This window comes from Actinia tenebrosa, unplaced genomic scaffold (assembly GCF_029948245.1).
Source record: "Actinia tenebrosa isolate PJP-AT-01 unplaced genomic scaffold, QUT_ActTen_1.0 PGA_scaffold0__85_contigs__length_37466705, whole genome shotgun sequence".
Lineage (NCBI taxonomy): Eukaryota > Metazoa > Cnidaria > Anthozoa > Actiniaria > Actiniidae > Actinia > Actinia tenebrosa.
The window spans coordinates 8,174,262-8,197,816 of record NW_028292569.1 but is presented as its reverse complement, the minus strand read 5'-3'; the positions used below and the strand labels follow the sequence as shown (position 1 = coordinate 8,197,816).

Below are 23,555 nucleotides of genomic sequence, written 5' to 3'. Positions count from 1 at the left end.
TAAAATACAACTATATTTATATATTTTAAGGCTTGACAGTTAAATATTCTAAAAGTCTATAAACGTTTGACCCATTTAACGTCTACTGGAAGCCTTTTTTTAAGAAACGGGGCTATTTTACGAGCATTTATTAGCAAGCCCCGCGTAGGAAGTTAATAAAACCTGTTTTGGTTCTTGAAAGCCTCAACAATATTTATTTGAAAATGTAATTTTCCCCATATTTTTAAATTCCTTAAACTTAAACAGTTTCTAAAAACTATTAAAATCGTAAAGGTTATTATATACATATTTTCTTGGAATTGATAAACGATCATTTGGTCATCATGAGATCGGTATAAAATACTTAATATAACAATATAAATGAAAAGAGTACTGTAACCAAACTCTTTTAAAGAAACCGAAAACGATCGATTTTTCATTAAAATGGCCTGTGAGATATGCTTTTACTTAAGCCCGTCGAAACTTTTAGCTGAAACTTGTGTGCAGCGGGGTTGCGAGACAAGTTTCGGAACGAATTGCACCGTGAAACGCCTCCAGCTTTCTGAAACTTTCGTCGCAACAACTGTTCAAGAAAAGTAGAATTGCTTTCTACTCGTACAACCAAAACTTGTGTCGCTAACGAGTTTCAGGACGAAATTGCGCCGTATAACTTTGAACCCCCTTCAAACTGTCCTTGACATGCCATCCAGCCAGACTCCCAACACTTCCAGTGAGCAAGCAACTTCAACATGGCGGATGATAGTGGTTTCACGAAAATGTTGCGCCTTGTAGTACCCCCTCGAAACTTGTCTCGCAACGCCGTTGCACTACACAAATTTCGAATTTCAAATTTCGTCTAACAGGACCTTAATGGGAGTGAGTAACCAAAAATGGAGCAGCGTGAAAGGTGCTTTCATGACGTTAATTTTTTTTCTTTATAGGTTTGTGTGGAATGCCCTTCAGGGTCATTTTGTCCCAATATTTCATCCCTCCCCGAGAGCTGCCCTCAGGGGACCTACAGTCTTGGTTCCGCTGTCAATTGTACAGATTGTCCAGCAGGCTATAAATGTCCAGTCACCGATGTACCTCCACAACCTTGTGAAGCGGGGAAATACAGTAATTCATCAGCTACAGTATGTACTGACTGTAGTGCAGGATACGTCTGCAAGGGTCGTAACACCTCCCCACGACCAGCTGAGGGGCTGTGCCCTGTTGGGTATTACTGTAAGGATGGACGTGATGCAACTCCTTGCCCTGAGGGGACGTTCGGGAATTCTACCGGGGCTGCGAGTGAAAGCATTGGATGTGCTGCGTGTCCTCCTGGGTATTTCTGCCCTCGAGGAACCCCTGGGTACCCCACACGAAGGTTAGTATACTATTAGTAATAATCAACGATAAACGATAATAATCAGAACTTGCGAAGAAAGTGCTCCTGTATTTGTTTGCTATCTCATTATTAGATTGGTCTGTCCAGCTGGCCACTACTGTCTTGAAGGAACTCGCACTCAATATCAAACCCCTTGTCCCGATGGAAAATTTAGCCGAGAGCTTGGTCTGGAAAGAGAAAATCAATGCATCGATTGTCCAATTGGTTACTATTGTCCTCAAGGGGATAGATACGGTGATAGGCTGTGTCCCGCGGGTCACTACTGTGGCCATTCTGTTGGAGACTATAAGACGACACCTTGTCCCGCGGGAACATTTCAAGAAGAGCAAGGGTCTCGGTGTAAGTAAAATACTCTGACTTTCAGAACTGCGCGACCCAGAAAACCATTTGTAATCTTGGACGTTTGGTTTCTTAGTTTCCTTCCATAAAAACGATTATCTAGACACGAAAATTTGAAAATGTGGTTAACACAAGAGCTCTGAAATTGTTGTTCCTCTTACTTATCGAGAAAATGGGGTTTTACTGTGTAGGTTGAGTTCTTTCGCCCATTTTCCAAGAAGGGCACTTCGAAGAAGGGAGGGGGGATAGACGACGCCACACCCTTTTCTCAGATTAGATCAGAACATGTGAAACGGTTCATTAGGTATTGAACGACATCGTTTAACAGACGTTATCAACATATTTGAAATATATTTGAAGTCACATTTCCTCATTGAATCAAAATTTTCAATGTCATTAATTCCATTACTGGCTTTAAAAAATCTCATGTATCTTTGTTGATTTTAGATAAGTCAGACTGTAAGACATGCCCTACAGGATATTATTGTATTCCTGACTCAAGTGTGCCTACACCATGTCCACCTGGCAAATACAGCAGGTTAACTGGTGTAGGTTCTCTGGGAGAGTGTCGTTCTTGTATCGCTGGTATGGCATGTCCTCAGCCAGGTCTGTCGTACCCTCCCGTTAAATGTGATGCAGGATATTACTGTCCAGCTGGCTCTGTTCTTCCTAATGCCACCAGACACGCATGTCCACCGGGTACCTATACAGACTTTCATAACTTGACCCATTCACGTGAATGTACTCCATGTCCGGAGAGACAGTCTTGCCAGGCAGGCACGGGAGGGTTGCAGAAACCTCCACAGACATGTGCTGCAGGTAAGTCGTTTTCTTCAACGGGAAGCAATGTACAATTAAAAAATACTCAGTATGGTCGTGTTACAGTAGAGTGCATACCATATATATCCACGAAAAAGTTAAACAAAATTGGGGCAAAGTTTTGTAGGTCTACGGTTTACTGAACTTACATGTACTAGACATTACTAATTTTTGCAAAATTGTGCTATTTCTTACAAAGTTTTTCGCGGATATATTGTATGCACTCTATGAACTTCATCCCAAGGGCGGATCCAGGAGGGGCAAAGGGGGGCTGAAGCCCCCCTTCAGCAGAAACAAAACCAAACAAAACTGAAGAATTAGATGCTTTTTTTATTGTTTTCCGTTGTGTTGACGGAACTGATCAACTAACCCTCCTAAACTCAATTAGCCCCTCCCCCCCTAAAATTTTGGCTGGATCCGCCCTTGCATCCACTAAACCAGACACAGCATCAATGATCTATTAAAGTACACCTTACCCCTAATTACTCAAAGACACCTCATATGAAGAAATGTTTCAACATCCAGTTATTTACTTACTTTATGTGACATCAATGCTGATAGTATGTTATTATGGGTTAGAAACACTTTGAAATTTTTTCATAATGAGTTAATCACCGTTTTTTTTTTGTTTGTTTGTTTGTTTTTTGTCTTTGTCGTTGTTGTTGTTGTTTTGGTTTTTTTTCTTTTGTGCTTCGAGGGCTTTCCCGGTTTTCCAATTCTCGTTCCTCCACGAACATTAACTGAGCACTGAATTCTCATTGGGTCTAGTAGGAGACCCCGTCTGAGGTTCCAATGGTAAATCTGTGTTATCACCAGGGTCCACAATGAACTCCTTGTACAAAGTCCATAGAAAAAATTGTTCTTGGGGACAAAACAATTGATTTTTTTTTTCGTAAGAAAAGACGAGCTATTGTTTTGTCCCCCAGAACAATTCCTTTAGGAAATCGATGCAAGAGGTCTATAATTGGTGTAAGCTGTTATTGTGTCCCTGCCCTAACGAGAAAAGTTAATAAAAATGAAATAAAAAATATTTTTCTTCATCAGGCTACTTCTGTCCTCGTGGTACTCAAAGTCCAACCCAGTTTGCCTGCGCTGCAGGGTCCTGGAGCAATCTAACAAACTTAAGAGACCAAAGTGAATGTTATGCGTGCCCAAAGGGATGGTTTTGTCTCATGGCAAGTGCTGTGCCCTCAGGGCTTTGTAAACCAGGACACTATTGCCCAGAAGGTTAGTATTATCTATTATTGCCTCCGTTCTTGGTAATTAACTCTTACATATCCCTCTTGTGGTGATACCAATTTGGGAATATGACCCAATTTTGTTTCCAAATGTTTTGATTTTTTTGATAAACGAAATAGCTTCATTGTCAATTTCTCTCTATTTCCAGTTGTTTCAAAATTCCATTACTATTTTCAATGTTTTCACCTTTGAATACTGAAAGCTACATTAGCTTGATAACTCGAGTTGTTTTTATCAATGTTCTCAACATTCTTAAGACAACTACGTAAAATATTTATTTGCAGTAATATCATAGCATTAGCACGGGCATGTTGTTCACTAATCGTCTTTGGGCTCATAGACTTGTGTAAGAGAGTATATATGAAATATATATTGTACTGCGGTTTAAATGTATCAAATTGAGCTGCTCCTCGCAATATATCATGCAACTTATGCAGCTGCAAATTGAGGGGATTTGAACCCGTTCCCTGGCGATTCCGGTGCCATGCTCTAACAACTGATCTACCAAGTCTGGTATGAGACTTCAAGGATACATTAGGTGGGTTTATCGGCCCAGTGTTATGAATGATGTAAAATCCTATTTTGCCAATTTTTTGCAATATGGTATCCCTCTCTTAAATTATATTTGATATCAATGTCCCTGTTTACTTGCAGGTACCCAACGTGGAACTCAGTTTCCTTGTGCATCTGGTACATATTCCAACAAAACTGGGAACGTGCGATGGGAACAATGTGAGCCGTGTCCTGAAGGCCATTACTGTCCTAGAGGAACTGCTGTTCCCGAAAAGTGTCCAAGGGGAACGTATAATGATGTCCTTAGTGCGAAGGTGAGTAATGGGCTTTGTATAATCTATTTGTTTTAATGAAGGAATTAATCGTTTCATTAATCCTGCCTTTAATAATAATAATAATAATAATAATAATAATAATAAATATGTATTTATATAGCGCATTATAGACTCTCAATGCGCTTTACAAATATTACGATGAAATGTTAAGTGAAAAACTAGATTAAAGTTACAAATTGAACAAAAATGTTTTTAGTTTTCTCTTGAATATTTCCAAAGACTGCGATATTTTTTTCCGTTTGTACAACTCATTCGTACTTGAGATGTGTTGTTTCAACTATCTTAAATTTTTAAAACGAGTTTTGAGATTTTGGGCATTTTGCTCATCTTTGGAGGTTGTTTCAATCACAGTTAATAAGGGATGGCAAGATCTACGACGTCAGCAATTGACCCCCTGGCTTCCAAGCCAATAGACCCCTTGCTGTACGTCGGAATGCAGCTCAATTTGGAGGACATAACAATGGATTTCCAATGTCATGAGATTGAAATTATTTTGTTTTGTCCTCCAAAATTGAGCTGCTTAGGCGTCACATGCAAGGGATCCATTGCTTACCATAGTTTGTAAACTTGATTAACAGAAATTTAATACCAGTAAAATTGGCACTCCTGAAGTTACTGAGACACTTCTGGAGTTACTTATAAGTCGTAAAGAAGTGCTCTAGCCAAGCAAAGCTAAAGTCAGTTATAAAATTAAATATTTAAATGATTTTATTTTTTGTTTACTTGCAAGGATCTTGGAGGTTGCAAGCCGTGTGTCCCTGGATACTACTGCCCAGGCACTGCTAACGTCCAGCCCGCTGCATGTAGAAGAGGAAATTATTCGGTAAATTAACTTCTTTATTGCTATCCACCTCTCGCATTATGTTTTCCTCCAAAACCTCCTCACAAGCTTCAAAACAAACCTCAATTCCCACAGTCATGAATCTCTGCCTTTCCCCAAACGAGCTCCTAATAAATGGCTTAAACTTTTATTCTTGTTGTTTGTGACTAGGCATCCGGTGCATACGTATGTTCAACATGCGAACCAGGATTCTACTGTGCAAGTGAGACAACCAGTCGTAGTGAGATGTTAACTGTTATGATATGCCCCGCTGGTCTTCACTGTCCTGCTGGTACTAGTGTTACACCTGATCTTGTCTCGCATGCCTGCCAAGCTGGATCCTATTGCCTCAGAGGAGATCAGGTAAAGAGCGTAACTCATAGTTGTCATAGTTGAAGCGTTCCCTTCTCTTCTCTGGTGTCTCGGGGTCGAGAATTGTTAGTGAAACTCCTGGAATCGTGGCCATTTGTCTGTGTAGCCTGATTGATTGAAACTAATAAATACGATCATCTAAAAACTCAGGAGTAGTGACATGGAAAATGAAAGTGAATGTTTTTTTGTATTTAGAATGCCTTTCCTATTAAGTGTCCCAATGGAACATTCAATCCAAATACTGGACGCAAACTTGTCAGTGAATGTCAGAAGTGCTGGGAAGGATACTACTGTGAACCTGCCGGACTTACTTCAGTGGTAAGACGTCTTCATTATTAACAATAGACATTATTGACATTTTCTTTGAAAGAAGGTATCTATAAAAAAGAATAAAAAACACAAAGGAAAACCTGAAAAAAAGTGAAACGTCGAATAAATTTTGTCCTTTGAGGATTTCTCCCTCCGCAAAACCTAGCAAGCCAAATTTCCATTGGATCTGTAAGTCTGCCACAGTAAGACCGCACCATTCGGGACCTGCTTTTTAATGAAGCACCTCTTTTGTTAGGTTAGGTTTAGTTTTGTTGGGAAGACCAATCTATTGTCATTTTAATCCAATATATTATTTTTTAAACCAATCATGAAACTTGTTGCAAAAAAATTCCCCTTTGCTACGCCCTGAGTTTGGCGAGCCCAGAGCTATTTCAGGGAATTGATAAAAAATGCTGTAACATGCATTTGCTTGTGACTAAATTTCACAATTTTATCATGACAGGCTGATAAGTGTCCTCCAGGTTACTACTGCCCTGAGGGGACTGGCTACAAGTACTCGTATCCTTGTCCCATCGGCTTCTATCGCAACGCATCAGCTGCTGTCTCTGTTATGGACTGTAGTGTCTGCTATTCTGGTCACTACTGTGATGACCCTGGCCTATCAGTACCTAAGATTTGCCCAGAGGTTAGTTTTTAGTTATTATTAGAGACCTTTAGCAACATGTTTACCGCTAACCGCTACTAAGGATGAGGCACAGAAAGACGCCCCCCGCAAACACAGAGAAACACTCGTTAACACAGAAACAGGAAAAAAAACTTTATAACAGGGTTTGTGCTACTCCTTAAACTCCTTGAAAACTCCTCGAATTTAATTCACGTTTTCAAGGGCACTTGAAAAGCTCTTGAATATTACGATTTTAGCGAAACTCCTTGAAAACTCCTTGAATTTTTGCTTTGATCATTACTTGCATGGTTCTGAAATAGATCTAGTCAGAAAGATCGGAAAATCTGAAAGTCGGCCATGTGCAACCACCGTGCAAAACCTTGGCATAGTTAGCTGAACATACTCCTTGAAAATTCATTTTTGGGTCCTTGTATACTCCTCGACTAGTCCTTGAATGTTAAGTGGTTACCTCGGCACGAACCCTGTTATAGGTAAATTAATTTTATTTATTTATTTATTTATTTACGACATAATATTTAAACAAGATGCTTCTTCACTATAGTGATTTTCAAGAAGATCCTTTAAAACCAATAATATGTAACCAAACTGAATTATGAAAAGAGTTGATGAGACGAAATACAAATTGATAAACGCGTAAAATTACAATTGAGATTTTAAAACTTCTTTTCGTTCAGGGTCAATTCTGTCCAACCGGAACGACAACGCCACAGCCTTGTCCAAGTGGATACTTTAACAATGCAACAGGTGTCAAGAGAAGCGTAGACTGTACTCCATGTCCTGCAGGAAGATACTGTGCTGGCTTTGCTCTGAGGGAACCAACAGGGCCTTGTGATGCTGGCTTCTACTGCAGAGAACGTGCCTACACATCGGTAATAACATACTTGTCACTACGCAACTCAATCGTCACTATTATAGCAGGCGTACCTCGGTTATTTAGTGCGCGGCCTCCAGAGCTAGGGGTCCACGGTTCGATTATCAGGATCTGCACGTCTGTTTCAACTTATCTCTAAACCGTGTAGTTTGTCTTTGAATATTCTTAAAACAGAGCACTGATAGAGAGAGTAGTAAGTGCGCATCGTCGGCTTTCTGGGATACTATTAACGTAACTGAAGGAACTATCGACGTTAGATATAGTTACTTTCCCTTTTTTTGCATGTGACGTCTTAGCCGCCATTTTGGTTGCTTTTGACAAAATATTTATTCTTCTTGGTGTTTTTTGTCATGTCAACCAACATGGTGACGTCTTCTGTCTGAAGATGTAAGGCCCTGGCTAAACGAGGAAACGTGTTTCCAGAAACATGTTTAACGCGTGCATGTTTCCTCGATGTTTCCCAGTTTAGCCACATGCGAAACATTGCTGCGTGCAACAAATTTTGCTTCCAAGACGCAAAAAATGTTTGGCTGTGCGGCAGAAACATTTCATGTTTCCAAGACGCATGGAAACCGCATTGTTTCCCGATGTTTCCTGACAGTTTTGCCACCTTAGGAAACTTTAAGGGAAGCGTGTTTCTAGAAACATGTTTCCTCGTTTAGCCAGGGCCTAAATCTACTCTATGTTATTTAGTAACGCTCTTCATATTTTCACTTTTCGAAGGCGCCTCCAGAGGGTCTGACTGGAGGCCTTTGTCCAGCTGGTGGGTACTGTCCAGAGGGTGCAAAGGTTCCTGAACCTTGTCCAATAGGCACATACAGTAGCACTAAGGGTGCTAAAGCTGCGGAAGATTGTATTGACTGTGACCCAGGGTAAGAACGACTAACTTTGTGTACAGGGGCGGATCCAGGGGGTGTCATGCTGTGCACCGGACTCCCCTCTAACGCCGTAGTTTCTCTTACCCTTTTTTGAAGCGATGCATGATATCTCTATATACCTTTCTTTATTTGGGACACCACCTAACAAATTCCTGGATCCTTACCCTAGTGTACACAAGCTTTTATTCATAATCCGATACTTAAAACACACAAGTATTCTTTGTATTTCCCCTTTTTTGATTCCAATTTGATAATGGAGGAAGGCCAGAGTAAGGTCTGTTAGCCACTGACTATATTTAGGGCATCCCTACTCATGGGAAGTTTATTTATAATTTCAAAAATGCTAAATATCTTTTCAGAAAAAAATTCGAGTTTTATTGCTTAGGCTAAAATGATTGATGAAGGATGAATAAAAAAATAAGAGTATTCTCACCAATGCGACCCGAGTTCGAGTCCCGCCGTGCTCGCTTAGTGTCGTATATGAGTAGAGTTGTTTGTTGATTCTCTCCTGTGCTTTGAGGATTTTTCTCCGGCTTCTTCAGTTTTCCTCCCTCCGCAAAAATCAACATTAAAATTCCAATTGGAATTTAAGTTGATGAAGAGCCACAATTTATTATTATTTATAAGAGGGAGAGATAGAGAGATGAAGAGAAATATGCATGGCAATCGCAATAATAAGGTTTTTAATCTGCTAACCTAGGCATTATTGTGCTGGAGATACCAACCCCGAGCCTACAGGTCCTTGCTCACCCGGGCATTACTGTACTGGCAAGGCAAGTACACCTATCCAGTTTGTAACACCAGCTGGTCACTATTCAGAAGAAAGGGCTTCAGCACCTATACGATGTCCTGTCGGAACATATCAAGAGGTATGTATATAGCTTATTGTTCTCGGTAGCTAACTCTTACATAATATTTCTGTACTGTAATATGAACCTTCTGGGAGCTTTAAAGCACGAGAGAAGCAAGCTTATGAACATGGGGCGTAACCGAGTGTTTTTCTTGTTTTTCATGCGCCCTACAGCTTTCAGAATGTTTATATCACAGTACAGAGACATAAGCAAGCGTTTTATATTGCTGTTATAAAATATTTTTGAACGATTTTGCGCGAGCGTGTATCTGTTTTTTCTGATATAAATACAGTAACTAGCCAATCAGCGCTCGGGAGTCGGGGACTTGCAGCTCTAAAAACGTCAGCATTTGAAACCCTCATAAAATTTGACTCGTAACACCATCGCCCACAATTGCAACAAAAAGCATTTTCACCTTGTAAAAACACCCTAGGGCACCAATAGGAGTGATTTGTTCTGTAAGAGAATAATAGTTACGCTTAAAGATATTGATTAAAAGTATAAAACAAAAATATCCTTCGTTATGTGTTTAGGCTAATCGAGCATCAAAGTGCACCAAATGTACTGAAGGAGGATATTGTAACGCTACTGGTCTGGTGAGCCCAGTCAAGTGTCCTCCTGGTTATTATTGTAAAGCTGGAACGATAAATCCTACTCCATGCGGTCCTGTAAGTACCTACTAATTCACTTATTTCTTGGTCTGGATTTTGAGGGGTTCTTATGGACATAGAATCGTCTGCCATTCTTCACTTAACGTGGAAACTATTACCACTTAGAACTCCGCGCAGAATTCAGGATAAAGTTAGCTATACCAAGTAAATACAGAAGTACTGTATCCCTCCCTCGGGTCGGTATGAAAAGCCGGATTTTAGATCAGAACCATTTGCTTGCCTGGCGAATTAACGAAGAAGACTGCCCCTTACCCCAGCAAATTCCCAGCAGTCACAACAGACCTCTTTACCTCGGACGTAATGTTTTTCCATTTCAGACCACCTGTCATTCTGTAGAGTATTATTTCTTTGTTTAACGATTGCGCAGGTTAAGACACATATAGATACAACTTGAATGTGTTTATGGGCGATTTGATTCTTGACCGTTGGCATTGTGTTTTTCAGGGGACATACAATGGCAATCCTGGTGGATCAAACATTGCATTTTGCGTCAATTGTAAAGCTGGACATTACTGTGGCAAACCCGGCTTGGAGAAACCTGAAGACAAGTGTGATGCAGGCTATTACTGCCATGATGGATCACCTACACCAACACCAGTAAGTCGACTGACATGACTGGTGGTAACTAGAGCAGTTTTCGTATGACTGAAAAGTTTAGTGCCGTAAGCGTGCCGTGCCGTGACCTAGAATATGTCATGTTTTCTAGAATATTAATTGGCTGATTTTTTTCTCGCGCAATGTGATTCGTCTGGTAGTGCCGTGACATTGACGTGACCGTGTCTGCGCTGATTTTATGCCGTGTTCCGGGTATTTAATCGTGCAATGTGATTGGTCTGGCATATCCCTTGTCGTGGCATGCGACCGTGTGCGTGCTGTGATCTTTTCACAGTCATACGAAAACTGCTCTAGTTCCGACTGTGTTGGTGTGGTCAATACAACAAGTGGACAAGAAGGGAACTTACAGCCTGTAAAAAAACTTTCAACTGTGCTGACATCAGTATCGGAAGTTTGTCCTTAGTCCCACGAAAGACTAATGTCCGAAAGTTTACGTTTCCTTCTTATTCATATGTTATCTCTCAAATGTTACTAATCTTCCTTCATGTAAGCAATTATTTTCGGGGCATGGAAAAATTTCAAGATTTTATTTGACTTGATTTTATTTGATTTGATTTGGTTTTACTTTGATTTGAAATTTAAGCTGATGTAACTTTTTTCCTACAAAAATTTGCATCAAAATTGAATGAATCCTATTTGTTTGAAATTTCTTTTTTTCATTTCTTTTTTTCCTTTTTTTTTTTTTTTTTTTTTTATGATTGAAATTTTCTTTTAAATGGAACCTTTAAAAATCTATAAAATAAGATAAAATAAGGATAATAAATAAAATGTATCTTCATGGTATAACAATTTATCATTTAATGTCATTTAATGTTATTTGTCAATTTTAGGATAATGGCACATTCATTAACTACAACGTGACCTCGGACTATGGAGGTGTATGTCCACCCGGCTACTACTGTCCCAAAGGCACCGAAGGTCCCTACCAATACCCCTGTAAAAACGGCACCTACAACCCTGTCCAGCAACGTACTAGTTCTTCAGACTGCATCAGCTGTGATCCTGGAAGAGTCTGTAACGGTAGAGGCCTTACTGCACCGACTGGAAACTCCAGTGCAGGATTCTACTGTGAAAGGGGATGCGTTACGTCTATGCCAACGGATGGAGTTACAGGGAATATATGTCCAGTGGGTTACCACTGCCCCGAAGGAAGTGCCACAAAAAGAGAATGCGAAGATAGTACCTACAGGTAAAAAATGCCATTTCTTCAATTAAAGCAATGAGTAGCTATTCATGAATGGAAGATTGTTATACATACCCTACATAGAGCTCATGAACAACTAAGGGAAGCTGAGGGATATTATTAAAGCGGGTGTAGCCGAATTTTTCTCTTGCTTGTCGATGGTATTGCAGTTTCCAGTGTGTTTATATCACAATACGGGAAAAAAAGCGGCCGTTTAAATTGCATTCATAAGATATTGTTTGCCCCCGGATATATAGTCGGTAGCTAACCAATGTTTCTCGCTTTCTTGTTCTTATCAGCAATATCACAGGACTTGCTAAATGCTTAGATTGTCCAGAAAGGTTCTACTGTAAAGGAGGTGCAGATGCTCATACACCATTGCCATGCCCAACAGGACATTACTGCCCAAAAAGAACAGGTATCTCTCAGCCAAAGTGCCCTCCTGGTACCTACAACCCCCAGGTAAGAACGACATATATAATTCCAATAATTATTAAAGTAATATGTCTTCAACATTGATGTTATATACCTCTTTAGCTTGGGTGTACTATTTTTCCCTTTTCAGACCACGTGTCATTCTCTTGAGAACAAGATTCTTTGTTTGAGTTTCATCCATATTCATGCGTCTTCTCATGCACAACCGTTAGATAAAGAAATGATACTCATACGAATGACTAGGGATTTGAAATGGGAAAACATTTACACAGGCCTCGATCCGAAAGTTTCGTATATTAACCACCCTATTTAGTTAATAAAGCTAAAATCAGCCCAGGAAGTCTTAGTGTCTTCCTTTTAAATATTTGTATAGAGGCGTTGCACCATCACGTGATGGCAACCACGACAGGAGGCACAACAATATATTTTTGTTCTCCTGGGAAACTGAATTCTTTCTTGCGTAAATCAGATTAGACCAGATTCAATTGTTCCTGCCTCCTGTCATGGCAGCCATCACGTGATAATGCTAAACCTCTATTCACGGTGAATACTTTCTTTATTAGACTGGACTTGCTGGTGATAAAGAATGTTGGCCATGTAAACCCGGCAAATTCTGTTTAGGCTACGGCAACAAAGAGTTCCCAAGTGCAACTTCAGGCGATTGTGATGCTGGTTTTTACTGCAAACTTGGTGTCAACACCCCAAGGCCAAACTCTAACTTTACAGGAATAGGTGGTGTTTGTCCTCAAGGGTCGTACTGCCTTAAAGGTACTCCAGAACCGATTGGGTGCCCCAATGGAACGTTCTCGAATGTAACTCAGTTAGAAGATGCTGCAAGCTGTACACTTTGTTCGGATGGTCACTATTGCGAAGAGTCAAACCTGACCAGTCCTACAGGTATACTTATGCTATATACACCTATCTCAAAAAGCGTTGTCGGTCGGAGATCGAAAATCTGAGAACGAGTAACACTCTGCAAAATGTAATATATTTAATGCCGAACATCGTAGTTTCCTATTATATTGGAATACGAACATGGTCTTTGAGTTAGGAATGTGATTTTCCGTAATTTAGTCAGAAAACATGAAAACACAAAAATTCCGTTTAATATCAGATCGCCCCGGCATTTCAGATCTTAGGGCCCGGTTGTACGAAGGGTGAATAGCGCTGTCCAACGTATAAATCCTTATTCAGTGGATAAAGTGATGCTGTAATCCAATAAATTTATCCACTGGATAAGATTTATCCATCGTATAGCGCTATCAAGGCTTCGTACAACCGGGCCCAGACCGACAACACTTTCCAAAACAGTTGTATACACTTTCTTTTCTTTTCTTTTCTTTTCTTTTTCCTTTTTTTTTTTTTTTTCCAACGGTGCTAAGAATATCATCATCATTTAATTATTAATGACAAAACCCACTTCGTCATGATACCGGCTCCGTCATGATAACGGCTTTTTATTCATTGCCATGTTGTGTTATATAGATATAGACCCCTTGCACTGACTCCCGAGAGGAATTGTTCTGGGGGACAAAACAATGGATTTTTTTGCATAAGAAAAGATGGCCTATAATTGTGTCCCCAGAGCAATTCCTCTAGGAAATCAATGCAAGGGCTCTATTCATTTAATAGATAACAAAACGTAACCAATTTGTTTCCTTTGTTAAGGCCCATGCGCAGCCGGGTTTTATTGTAAGAGAGGATCCAATACAGCCCGACCTACCATTACCACGTCAACTGGAGGGCCTTGCACTGTGGGTCATTACTGTCCAGAAGGCACGTCTGTCCCCAAGAAATGTCTTGCAGGCACGTATAATCCAAACACAGGAGAAGCTGAATGCTTTCCATGCATGGAGGGATATTATTGTACTGAAGGATCTACTGGTTATGTTTCCAGTCCTTGTCCTGAAGGTCATTATTGTCCGAATGGAACGAAATTTTCCACCCAATTTCCGTGCCCGAAAGGGTATTTCAATAATAGGACGATGGCTACGAATTTGGGTGACTGTCTCCCTTGCCCTGGTGGAATGTACTGCAATGCTTCTGGTCTCTCAGGACCGACTGGCGAGTGTGATGCAGGTTGGTTTTGTGTCAGGGCTGCGTGGGAGAATAGGCCTCGAGATTATGATAACTTCACATCAGGAGATTGCTTATGCCCCTCAAATTCTACCGGAGGGGAATGCCAACCTGGATTTTACTGTCCTAAAGGCTCGCACGAACCAAAGTTGTGTACTGGAGGGTATTACTGTGGAACCAAAGGACTCAGCTCAGAGACTGCGCAGTGTGACGCTGGCTGGTACTGTACAGGTGGAGCAAAAATAAGTCGACCTAATGACGGAGTAACGGGTGACATCTGTCCTGAAGGAAAATATTGTATAAAGGGAACCAAGGTACCCGAACTATGCCCTAACGGAACCTATTCTAATAACACCGGGAACAAACAAATAGGGAACTGTGCCCTTTGTGTAAGTGGGTACTTCTGTCGAGGAATGGGAAACACGAAACCAACAGGGCAATGTAACCCAGGTTTCTACTGCGAAAGTGGCCAGGACAATCCAAATGCCGCTCAATGTACTGCAGGTCATTACTGTAAACGTGGAAGTCCGGCACCTGTTAAGTGTGAATCTGGAACTTATCAGAATGAAGTGCAAAAGGAAGAATGCAAAGAGTGTCCTGCTGGATACTACTGTGATAATACCAACGATCTTACTTTATATACTTCGTATATTTGCCCTAAGGGTTATTACTGCCCAAATGGAACTAAATTCTCAACACAGCATGGTTGCCCAGAGGGCACGTATGGTAATGAAACGAAATATTACAGCGCCGACCAGTGTATCAAGTGTCCGCCCGGCACCTATTGTAGAGGTAAATTTTTATCTCTTTGCAATAAGATTTTTTAATTTAATTATTTTTATTTACTTTGTTATACCAATCAACTTGTTATCCATGTTGTTTGCCTATATTTATTCCCTAATTATATGTATTTCAGAGATATTGATATGTAAACTACTTCTCTACAGGTTCCTCTGACAGTTTCACTGAATACTGCACGGCGGGTCATCACTGCATTCTTGGATCATTCACACCAACGCCCACTGATAACGTGAGGGGACGTGAGTGTCCCCAAGGACAGTACTGTGTAAAGGGCACTAAAACCCCTGAAAACTGCCCTGCCGGTACTTTCTCGAATGCATTCAAACTGAGGAGCGCTTTAGAATGCACAAATTGCACGCCTGGGATGTTTTGCAATGATTCAGGGCTGACAACACCAAGTGGTCCTTGCCATCCACGTTACTACTGTTCAGGAAGAGCAACACATCCTGCACCACAGGATGGCATAACTGGGGGTAACTGTACACCAGGACATTATTGCCCCGGTCAGACACCACAGCCCATACCGTGTGAAGTAAGTCTTCTCTCCAATAAAGTTGCATGCTTGATTCATTTCTCATTCATATTTATCTTGTCGTTGTCGTCATTGTCTTTTTTTTTTTTTTTTTTCGTCTTTTTGCTTGGTTCAAGTCAAAATTATTTTCTTAAACGCTATTCAAACTTACTTGATCCATTTATCCATTCATACGCTATAAGCAAGACTTTTCCTATCCGACTTGTTTCTGACTAGCGATTCTGCAACCCAAACATCCAGATTGTTTGAAAATGGCTTCTAATGCCCAAGCCAACACTTCTTGCGAACTTGAGTTTGGGTTTTGTGTGTGTTCTAAACTTAACTTAATGCCTGTTCATTTAACTCTGCAGGATGGAAGTTACATGAAAGACCCTCTAGCAGATGCCTGTATACCATGTCCTGCTGGGTACTACTGTGTTAATGATAAGAGTTTAGATCCAGAACGTTGCCCGTACGGTTACTACTGTCCATTACGTACTGGATTTAACTGGAGTTCTTGTCCAAAAGGAACCTACGATGACAGAGGAGGTCTTGCTAATGTGACATGTACGTAGATTCCTGTCTTTCTTTCTACTAAATCAATTCGATATATATCCAATAAATATCAGGATAAAGTCAAAAAAAACAAAAAAACATTACTTGTTGTTTGATTTTTCAGCCTGTCGTCAATGTGGTACCGGCAAGTACTGTGCATACCCTAATGCCACCAAAGAAACCGGCTCCTGCAGTGCTGGATACTACTGTCGTGAAGGTGCCGATACACCAACTCCAGAATTCGGTGCAACAGGAGATGCAGGGCCATGCCCTAAAGGACACTTCTGTCTAAATGCAACTGGTGAACCTTACAAGTGTCCAATAGGGACGTATTCCAATGTGACGCACTTGACAGACTCCAAATATTGTGAAAAATGTGGCTATGGTCATTACTGTGGTGAACCGGGTCGCTCAGACTATTCTGGAGAGTGTGATCCTGGTTTTTACTGTTTAAGAGGATCCAAAGTGCCCAACCCACCAAACGTGACAGAATCTGGAGGGCCCTGTCCTATTGGTCACTACTGCACAAAAGGAACTTCATACCCATTAGGCTGTAAAGAAGGGACTTATAATGACCGCACTGGACAATCAGCATGTCGAACATGCTGTGCAGGTTACTATTGTCCATCTAACTCAACGTCTTGTATTATGGAATGTCCTAAAGGACATTACTGCTTGAATGGAACCGAGACGCCGTATCAGTTCCCTTGTCCAAAGGGAACTTATAACAACTTAACTGGCATGCAAACTAGGAGGTATTTTGGTTTTTATACTTAAATGTTTTCCTTGAAATCCCGGCTATTAATCTCCCCCCACGGAAGAAGCCCACCTATGTTTTATTCATTGAGGAAACATAAGTGACTGAGACTGGGAAAATAACAAAAAAGTAATGATCGTTTCCTCTTCATTCCAAACTTTGTTACCTCCAGGTATAATAAGGCCTTCCCCAATATTAGGTCTCCCCGAACACAAGCCCCTCAAAAGCCCTTCAAAAGCCCTTCAAAAGCCCTAACGAATGAGTATAAGCCTAGCGCTTATGGATTCTACGGCATTTTAAAGTTCCCTTGTTAGGATAGTTGGTAGTAGCTTGACTATTTGTAATCTATAGACTATTGGTAGCCATTTTCATTTATTATTTTTTTCCAGTACATTGTACACTTTCTCTAAATACCATTTTTAATATCTTCTGTTTTAGTTCCTGTAAGCCATGTCCACCTGGTCAGTTCTGTGGTTCAGAGGGACGTGATGTGCCGTCAGGCAAATGTTCTAAAGGATTTTATTGCATACGTGGGGCATGGACCGATAAACCAACAGATCTGGGAGTTGTCGGTTACAGCAACAGTTCCAATATAACTCAGTGTTTCTGTCCTAATACTACCACAGGAGGAATGTGTCAGCCAGGAGAGTACTGCCCAGCAGGATCACACGAACCAGTGCCATGCACTAAAGGTAAGAATTCAATGGAATTTAGAAAACATTTCATGAACTGAATGATTCTCAACTTGTTTCTGTAAGAGTTAATGGTTTGAAATCAAGTTTGTGGGGTGCAATCGTCCGGGTGAGTGTAGTCTTGAGAAAGATTGTTGTGGGTGGTGACTGACTTTTGGACAACCTGAGCGGAAGTCATCTTCAAGGTCTAGTGAGTTTTTTCAAAGACAAGTTTGTGTAAATTAGAAACAAAACTTAATCCCTCTTCAGTTACTGCATAAATGAACATGACATGAATTAATAATGATTTTTCTCAACATCGTCATTTTTTTTTGTTTAATTAGGATATTACTGTGATGCCTCTGCTTTGGCGAACGTCACTGCACCTTGTGATCCTGGTTTCTTCTGTGTTCTCGGAGCCAAAGTTTCAAATCCTCGCGATAATAAAACAGGAAATGTCTGCCCAAAAGGCCATTATTGCGAAAGAGGAACGTACAGCCCTACACCGTGCCCCAAAGGAACATACTCAAACTCTACCGAAAACAAAAATGTTTCAGATTGTAGCCCTTGTCTAGCCGGTTATTACTGTGGTTCTCTAGGTCTTGGTGGTCCTACGAATGAATGCGATAGTGGATATTATTGTCCACCTGGTCAATCAACCAGTAGACCAACAAAATATGAATGCACGCCTGGTCACTCCTGTCCACCAGGAAGTCCTATACAGTTAACTTGTGAATCAGGGAGTTATCAGGATGAGTACAAAGGAAGCTCTTGTAAAGAGTGTCCCGAGGGGTACTATTGTGATGCTACTATAATCAATGTTACTCACTGTGTTCATGGAGTTCAGCTTCCTTCACCTTGTGTACCGGGACATTTTTGTCTGAATGGTACCAAGTCAGCAAAACAATACCCATGTCCTGCAGGTTAGTGAAATATAACATCTTTATGCTTCAAAAAATAGTTTTAATGTGAACCTGTTTTAATGTTGCTGCAGCTAATGTTTACTGTTGTCGTTGTTGTTGTTTATGTTGTAATTGTTGTTGTTTATGTTGTAATTGTTGTTGTTTATGTTGTAATTGTTGTTGTTGCTGTGGTTTGTGGTCGTTGTCGTTGTCGTCGTTGTTATAAATGATCTTAAATGGAATTATTGCTAGACAGATTGCAGGAGGGCTATTACTTAAGCAATGTTCCGAAATTGTTTCTGTAAACAATTGCGGCAACGCTGCAGCGTGATTTAGTTTCTTTACTTCATTTGCGAATACTAAATTGCTGCAGGCAACATTCTTTTACTAAACTTTGCTTTCTTGTTAAGGAACACATACAAATAAAACGCACCGCAAGAATGCTGCGGAATGCAGTCCCTGTCCACCCGGAAAATTCTGCCAAGGAACTGGTAACAAAATGTGGACCGAAGAATGTAAAGCTGGTTTTATATGTTACGGTGGTGCCAACACGTCTAGTCCAACTGATGGAATAACGGGAAAGCCTTGCCCAAAAGGGTAAATAAATATTAATTGTATATAAACTACTATTTACTTCCAAAATTACATAACATAGCTAAAATTTTGCTTCTTTTGCTTCTTACAGGAATTATTGCCCGAAAGGTACTACAGCGACGGTGCCGTGCGATGCGGGTAGCTATGGGCCAACAGAAAAACTTGAATCTCAGTCTCAATGTAAGCTATGCGATCCTGGAAGTTTTTGCGACAAGCCTGGTCTGGAAGCGGTGTCTGGAAATTGTTCTGCTGGGTTTTACTGCCGTGGTAATTCATCTGTGTCAGAGCCACCTGACGATGAGACAGGCAAGTAGTTTGATTTTACATTTGGCAAGACCATTCACGGTTGTGAAATTCTTCATCCATACTTTCTAACAGGGATTAAAATAAAGTATTCCATTTGCCATGGTTTTTCTTGTTGTGACTAAGACAAGCACTCTAGGTTTTGTTTTTGTAATTTCATTTTTTAGCATCGTGTAATATAATTTTGAATACCGATTCCATTTATTTGATTAGGGGGTAGGTGTTGGATTGGCCATTATTGCCCGTCTGGTAGTCCTATTCCTTTCCCATGTGAACCAGGAAGTTTCATGAATCATACAACATCTTCCAAGTGTTATACGTGTCCCGCAGGACATTACTGTGTGAATGGCATCAAGCCTTTACCTTGTCCGGCAGGTAAGCGTTATAACCGATTAAGATATTAATATTATTATTATTATCCATCTTTATAAGTTCATTCTAATTCCTTGACCAACTTTTGTAGTGAGCAAGGGTGGCGCAGCTGTGAGAGCGCTCACCTCTCACGAATATGACCCGGGTTCGAGTCCTGGCCGTGCTCGGTGTCGTATGTGAGTAGAGTTGTTGGTTCTCTCCTGTACTTTGAGGGTTTTCCGGGTTCTCCGGTTTTTCTACTGAATTCCAATTGCAATCCAGTGGAGGAAGAGCCACTCTGTGGAACCCACTGTTAATCCCATTCATTATTTATTTAAAGCTTTAAAGTAGTATCAGCTAATTCAGCTTGTAACTTGTAATAGGTTGGTATTGTCCAGCTGGAACTGGTTATAATTGGAATCCCTGTCCTCGTGGAACTTACAGTCCGGTCCAGTACATTTACGAGGAAAGTCAGTGTCATGCATGTGACCCTGGTTACTTCTGCGATAGTATCAATGCAACGTCTCCCGCAGGAACGTGTGCTGATGGCTTCTTTTGTCGAAATGGATCAGATTCAAGAACCCCCATGGGTGGACATAGAGGGGATGCTGGTATATGTCCAACTGGTCATTATTGCCCAGCTGGTAATGCACTATCTCCTATAGCATGCTCTGAAGGCTACTATAACAACCAAACTAGTCGCTCCAAAAGTGGTGACTGCCGGGCTTGCCCAGGTGGGTGGTATTGTGAAAAACCAGGTTTGGAGTGGCCAAGTGGGGAGTGTGACGCTGGTTTTTATTGCATAGAAAAAGCTACAATTCGTAATCCTAACAATGTTACTGACACTGGAGGTCCCTGCCCTCCTGGACATTTTTGCCCTCTTGGCTCACCGTCTCCTCAAGCTTGTCCAGGTGGTGAATATAATTCACTGTGGAAGCAGAGTCACTGTTATGTTTGCCCCGAAGGACATTTCTGTCCTAATGCATCCTCTAATTACACTGAATGTTATGAAGGATTTTATTGTCCAAACGGCTCCGCCAGTCCTTCACCGTGCCCCAAAGGTACCTACAAGAACTACACTATGGGAAACAAAGAGGACGACTGTAAGATGTGTCCACCAGGAAAGTATTGTCCATTGAATGCTATGAAACGTCCAGCTGGAAGCTGCTCTCCTGGGTGGTATTGTAGTGGAGGTTCTTGGGAAAAAGAACCCTTAAATACCGCAGACATAGGCAATGGCACAGCAGTTTGTCCTTTAATTGGAAGTATAGGTGGTTACTGCAAAAAAGGATCTTTCTGTCCTGAGGGTGCTAATGCACCTCGACCATGTACTTCTGGGTATTACTGTGACCGAGATTATCTTGATAAAGAGGCTGGGTTATGTACGGCTGGTTACTACTGCAATGGAAGTACGGTTTCCTCACATCCTGTGAATCAGTCAAACGGGGATCGTTGTCCTAAAGGACACTACTGCCCAACTGGAAGTCCATACCCATTACCTTGCAAACCAGGAACCTACGCAGACAAAGAATACAACCAGTTTAAGAACAACTGCTTGCCCTGTATTCCAGGGATGTACTGCCCGCAATTTGGAATGCACTATCCCAAAGGAAACTGTACTAAAGGATTCTATTGTCCTGCTGGGCAAACTGAAATGACTCCCCCAGATAAGGAATGTCAGCCAGGTCACTACTGTCCTGAGGGTAGTGGTCAACAAAATCCTTGTTTGGCAGGAGAATATCAACCATACAAAAGGCAAGATCAATGTATACAGTGCCCTGAAGGAAGTTATTGTGATCCAAATGAGGCACGAGTGAACTCATCTAGTGGTGCAAATAGTTCATCCCACGGTGTTGTTGCTCCCACGGACTGCCCTGTTGGATATTACTGCCCTAAGGGAACTCAATCAGCCAGTCAATATCCATGCCCTATTGGAACATTTGGTAACACAACAAAGCTTGCGTCAAAGGGACAGTGCACGCCATGCACTAAAGGTCACTACTGTGCTACTGAAGGCAAGAAGTTTTCTCCTACTGGTAAATGTCATGAAGGGTACTATTGCATCGAAAGAGCAAGTCTTCCAAATCCTAACGATACAGTAACAGGAGGACCTTGTATGCCCGGGTTCTACTGCTTGTCTGGGTCTTATAAGCCTGAACCTTGTTCACCGGGAACGTTTGGGCCACGTTACAGATTAACGAACTCTTCAGAGTGTGTTGATTGCTATGGAGGTCAATACTGTGCAGCATATGGTTTATCGGCACCTAATGGGTCTTGCGATGCTGGATTCTTTTGTTCTGGTCGTGCAGTCCTTCCGAATCCTGTGTCTGAATCTTACGGAGATGTTTGTCCCTCTGGTCATTTTTGTCCTGAAGGGACGACCACGCCATTCAAATGTCCACCTGGAACATTCAATAATAAAACAAGAGGAACGATGGCTGAAGACTGTACACCTTGCCCACCTGGAGAATATTGTCAAGGTTATGGACGCGAGTATCCGAATGGTAAATGTGACCCCGGATGGTATTGTACGAGAGCGGCTTATTCTCCTCGTCCTTTGCCTCACATGAGAGATGTCTACAATAACTCAAATCTCTTCAGTTGCCCTATCTATTCTGTCAATTATACCGGTGGAATTTGCCCAATAGGTCACTATTGTATTGAGGGTTCCTCAAAACCACGACCATGTGTTGCAGGAAAATTCTGTTCTAGAGAAGGGCTTTCTTCCACTTCCGGAGACTGTCATGCCGGTTTTTACTGCAAAGGTGGTGATACTGTCCCAAATCCAGTCAACTGTTCAGCAGGACATTACTGTGTCAAAGGCACTCCCATGGAAGAACCTTGTCCAGCTGGAACATTTTCTCCCGATACTGGTAACCAAAAGAGAGAGAATTGTCAAGACTGTACAGCAGGATACTATTGCCCTTCCCCTGGTGCAACGTCTGTTGTATTCCAGTGCCTACAGGGCTATTACTGTCCAAGTGGGTCCATTAACAACGCAACAGAAATATGCCCAAAGGGTTATGAATGTCCAACCGGTAGCCCACTTCCATCCAAGTGCAAACCAGGGTTTTATCAAGATGAAGAAGGAAAATGGACGTGTAAGGCTTGCACTCCCGGTTTCTACTGTGATCCAACGTCTTTATCTACTGGAGTTATCAATCCAGTCAAATGTTCTGCTGGAAATTACTGTCCTCGGCAAACAGCTACTGAACAAGAACATCCATGCCCCCCTGGTACCTATGGTAATGAGACTGGTTTAGAAAAGGTTGGGCGATGTCGACCGTGCCCTCCTAGATATTACTGTGGAGCAGCAGGGCTGGTGAAACCATCAGATCTTTGTAATGAAGGTTCGTATGATATAACAATTATTTAATTTATGTTCTAAGATTGTATGCTCCAGGATTTTTTGTTTGTTTGTTTGTCTGTTAATGCATTTGTCATTTGTTAATGTAATGTTGACACGTTTGCATTATACATAAGCAAGTATTTAAGGTAGCTCCATATAGTTAATTTTTACCGCGAGGGAAATGGGAACGAGTTTTATGATGGCGCGAGCTTTTAAAGCCACGAAAAACAAAATAAAGATGGCGGTGCGCCAAGCAGTTTCAAAAAATGTCGTAAAATTACTTTTCAAAACATGCTGGAATAAAAGAACACTGCAAATAATCCAAAAAAATGTCCAAACAATTACATCAGTGCCTTTTAACGACTCAAGTGAAGCTCAAAACAAGTTCAATTTTAATATTTCGTGCATTATCGATGAGCCTGC

General features: G+C 41.2%; 1 protein-coding gene across 2 annotated transcripts in view; it reads left to right on the top strand.

Annotated features, from left to right (window-relative positions):
- The window catches only part of LOC116295520 (uncharacterized), a 65,468-nt gene that overhangs the window by 18,644 nt on the left and 23,269 nt on the right, over window positions 1-23,555 (top strand). For both annotated transcript variants that reach the window (XM_089028693.1, XM_089028700.1), the window contains 27 exons: window positions 921-1,345; window positions 1,440-1,705; window positions 2,153-2,524; window positions 3,569-3,751; window positions 4,418-4,590; window positions 5,342-5,434; window positions 5,603-5,794; window positions 5,999-6,121; window positions 6,576-6,758; window positions 7,433-7,627; window positions 8,353-8,501; window positions 9,208-9,376; window positions 9,892-10,026; window positions 10,474-10,626; window positions 11,475-11,833; window positions 12,127-12,289; window positions 12,826-13,159; window positions 13,931-15,130; window positions 15,286-15,671; window positions 16,022-16,217; window positions 16,330-16,960; window positions 17,401-17,654; window positions 17,978-18,556; window positions 18,946-19,132; window positions 19,221-19,435; window positions 19,646-19,807; window positions 20,167-23,133. In XM_089028693.1, the coding sequence (XP_088884819.1) occupies window positions 921-1,345; window positions 1,440-1,705; window positions 2,153-2,524; window positions 3,569-3,751; window positions 4,418-4,590; window positions 5,342-5,434; window positions 5,603-5,794; window positions 5,999-6,121; window positions 6,576-6,758; window positions 7,433-7,627; window positions 8,353-8,501; window positions 9,208-9,376; window positions 9,892-10,026; window positions 10,474-10,626; window positions 11,475-11,833; window positions 12,127-12,289; window positions 12,826-13,159; window positions 13,931-15,130; window positions 15,286-15,671; window positions 16,022-16,217; window positions 16,330-16,960; window positions 17,401-17,654; window positions 17,978-18,556; window positions 18,946-19,132; window positions 19,221-19,435; window positions 19,646-19,807; window positions 20,167-23,133 (10,444 nt within the window). The remainder of the gene's footprint in view (window positions 1-920; window positions 1,346-1,439; window positions 1,706-2,152; window positions 2,525-3,568; window positions 3,752-4,417; window positions 4,591-5,341; window positions 5,435-5,602; window positions 5,795-5,998; window positions 6,122-6,575; window positions 6,759-7,432; window positions 7,628-8,352; window positions 8,502-9,207; window positions 9,377-9,891; window positions 10,027-10,473; window positions 10,627-11,474; window positions 11,834-12,126; window positions 12,290-12,825; window positions 13,160-13,930; window positions 15,131-15,285; window positions 15,672-16,021; window positions 16,218-16,329; window positions 16,961-17,400; window positions 17,655-17,977; window positions 18,557-18,945; window positions 19,133-19,220; window positions 19,436-19,645; window positions 19,808-20,166; window positions 23,134-23,555) is intronic.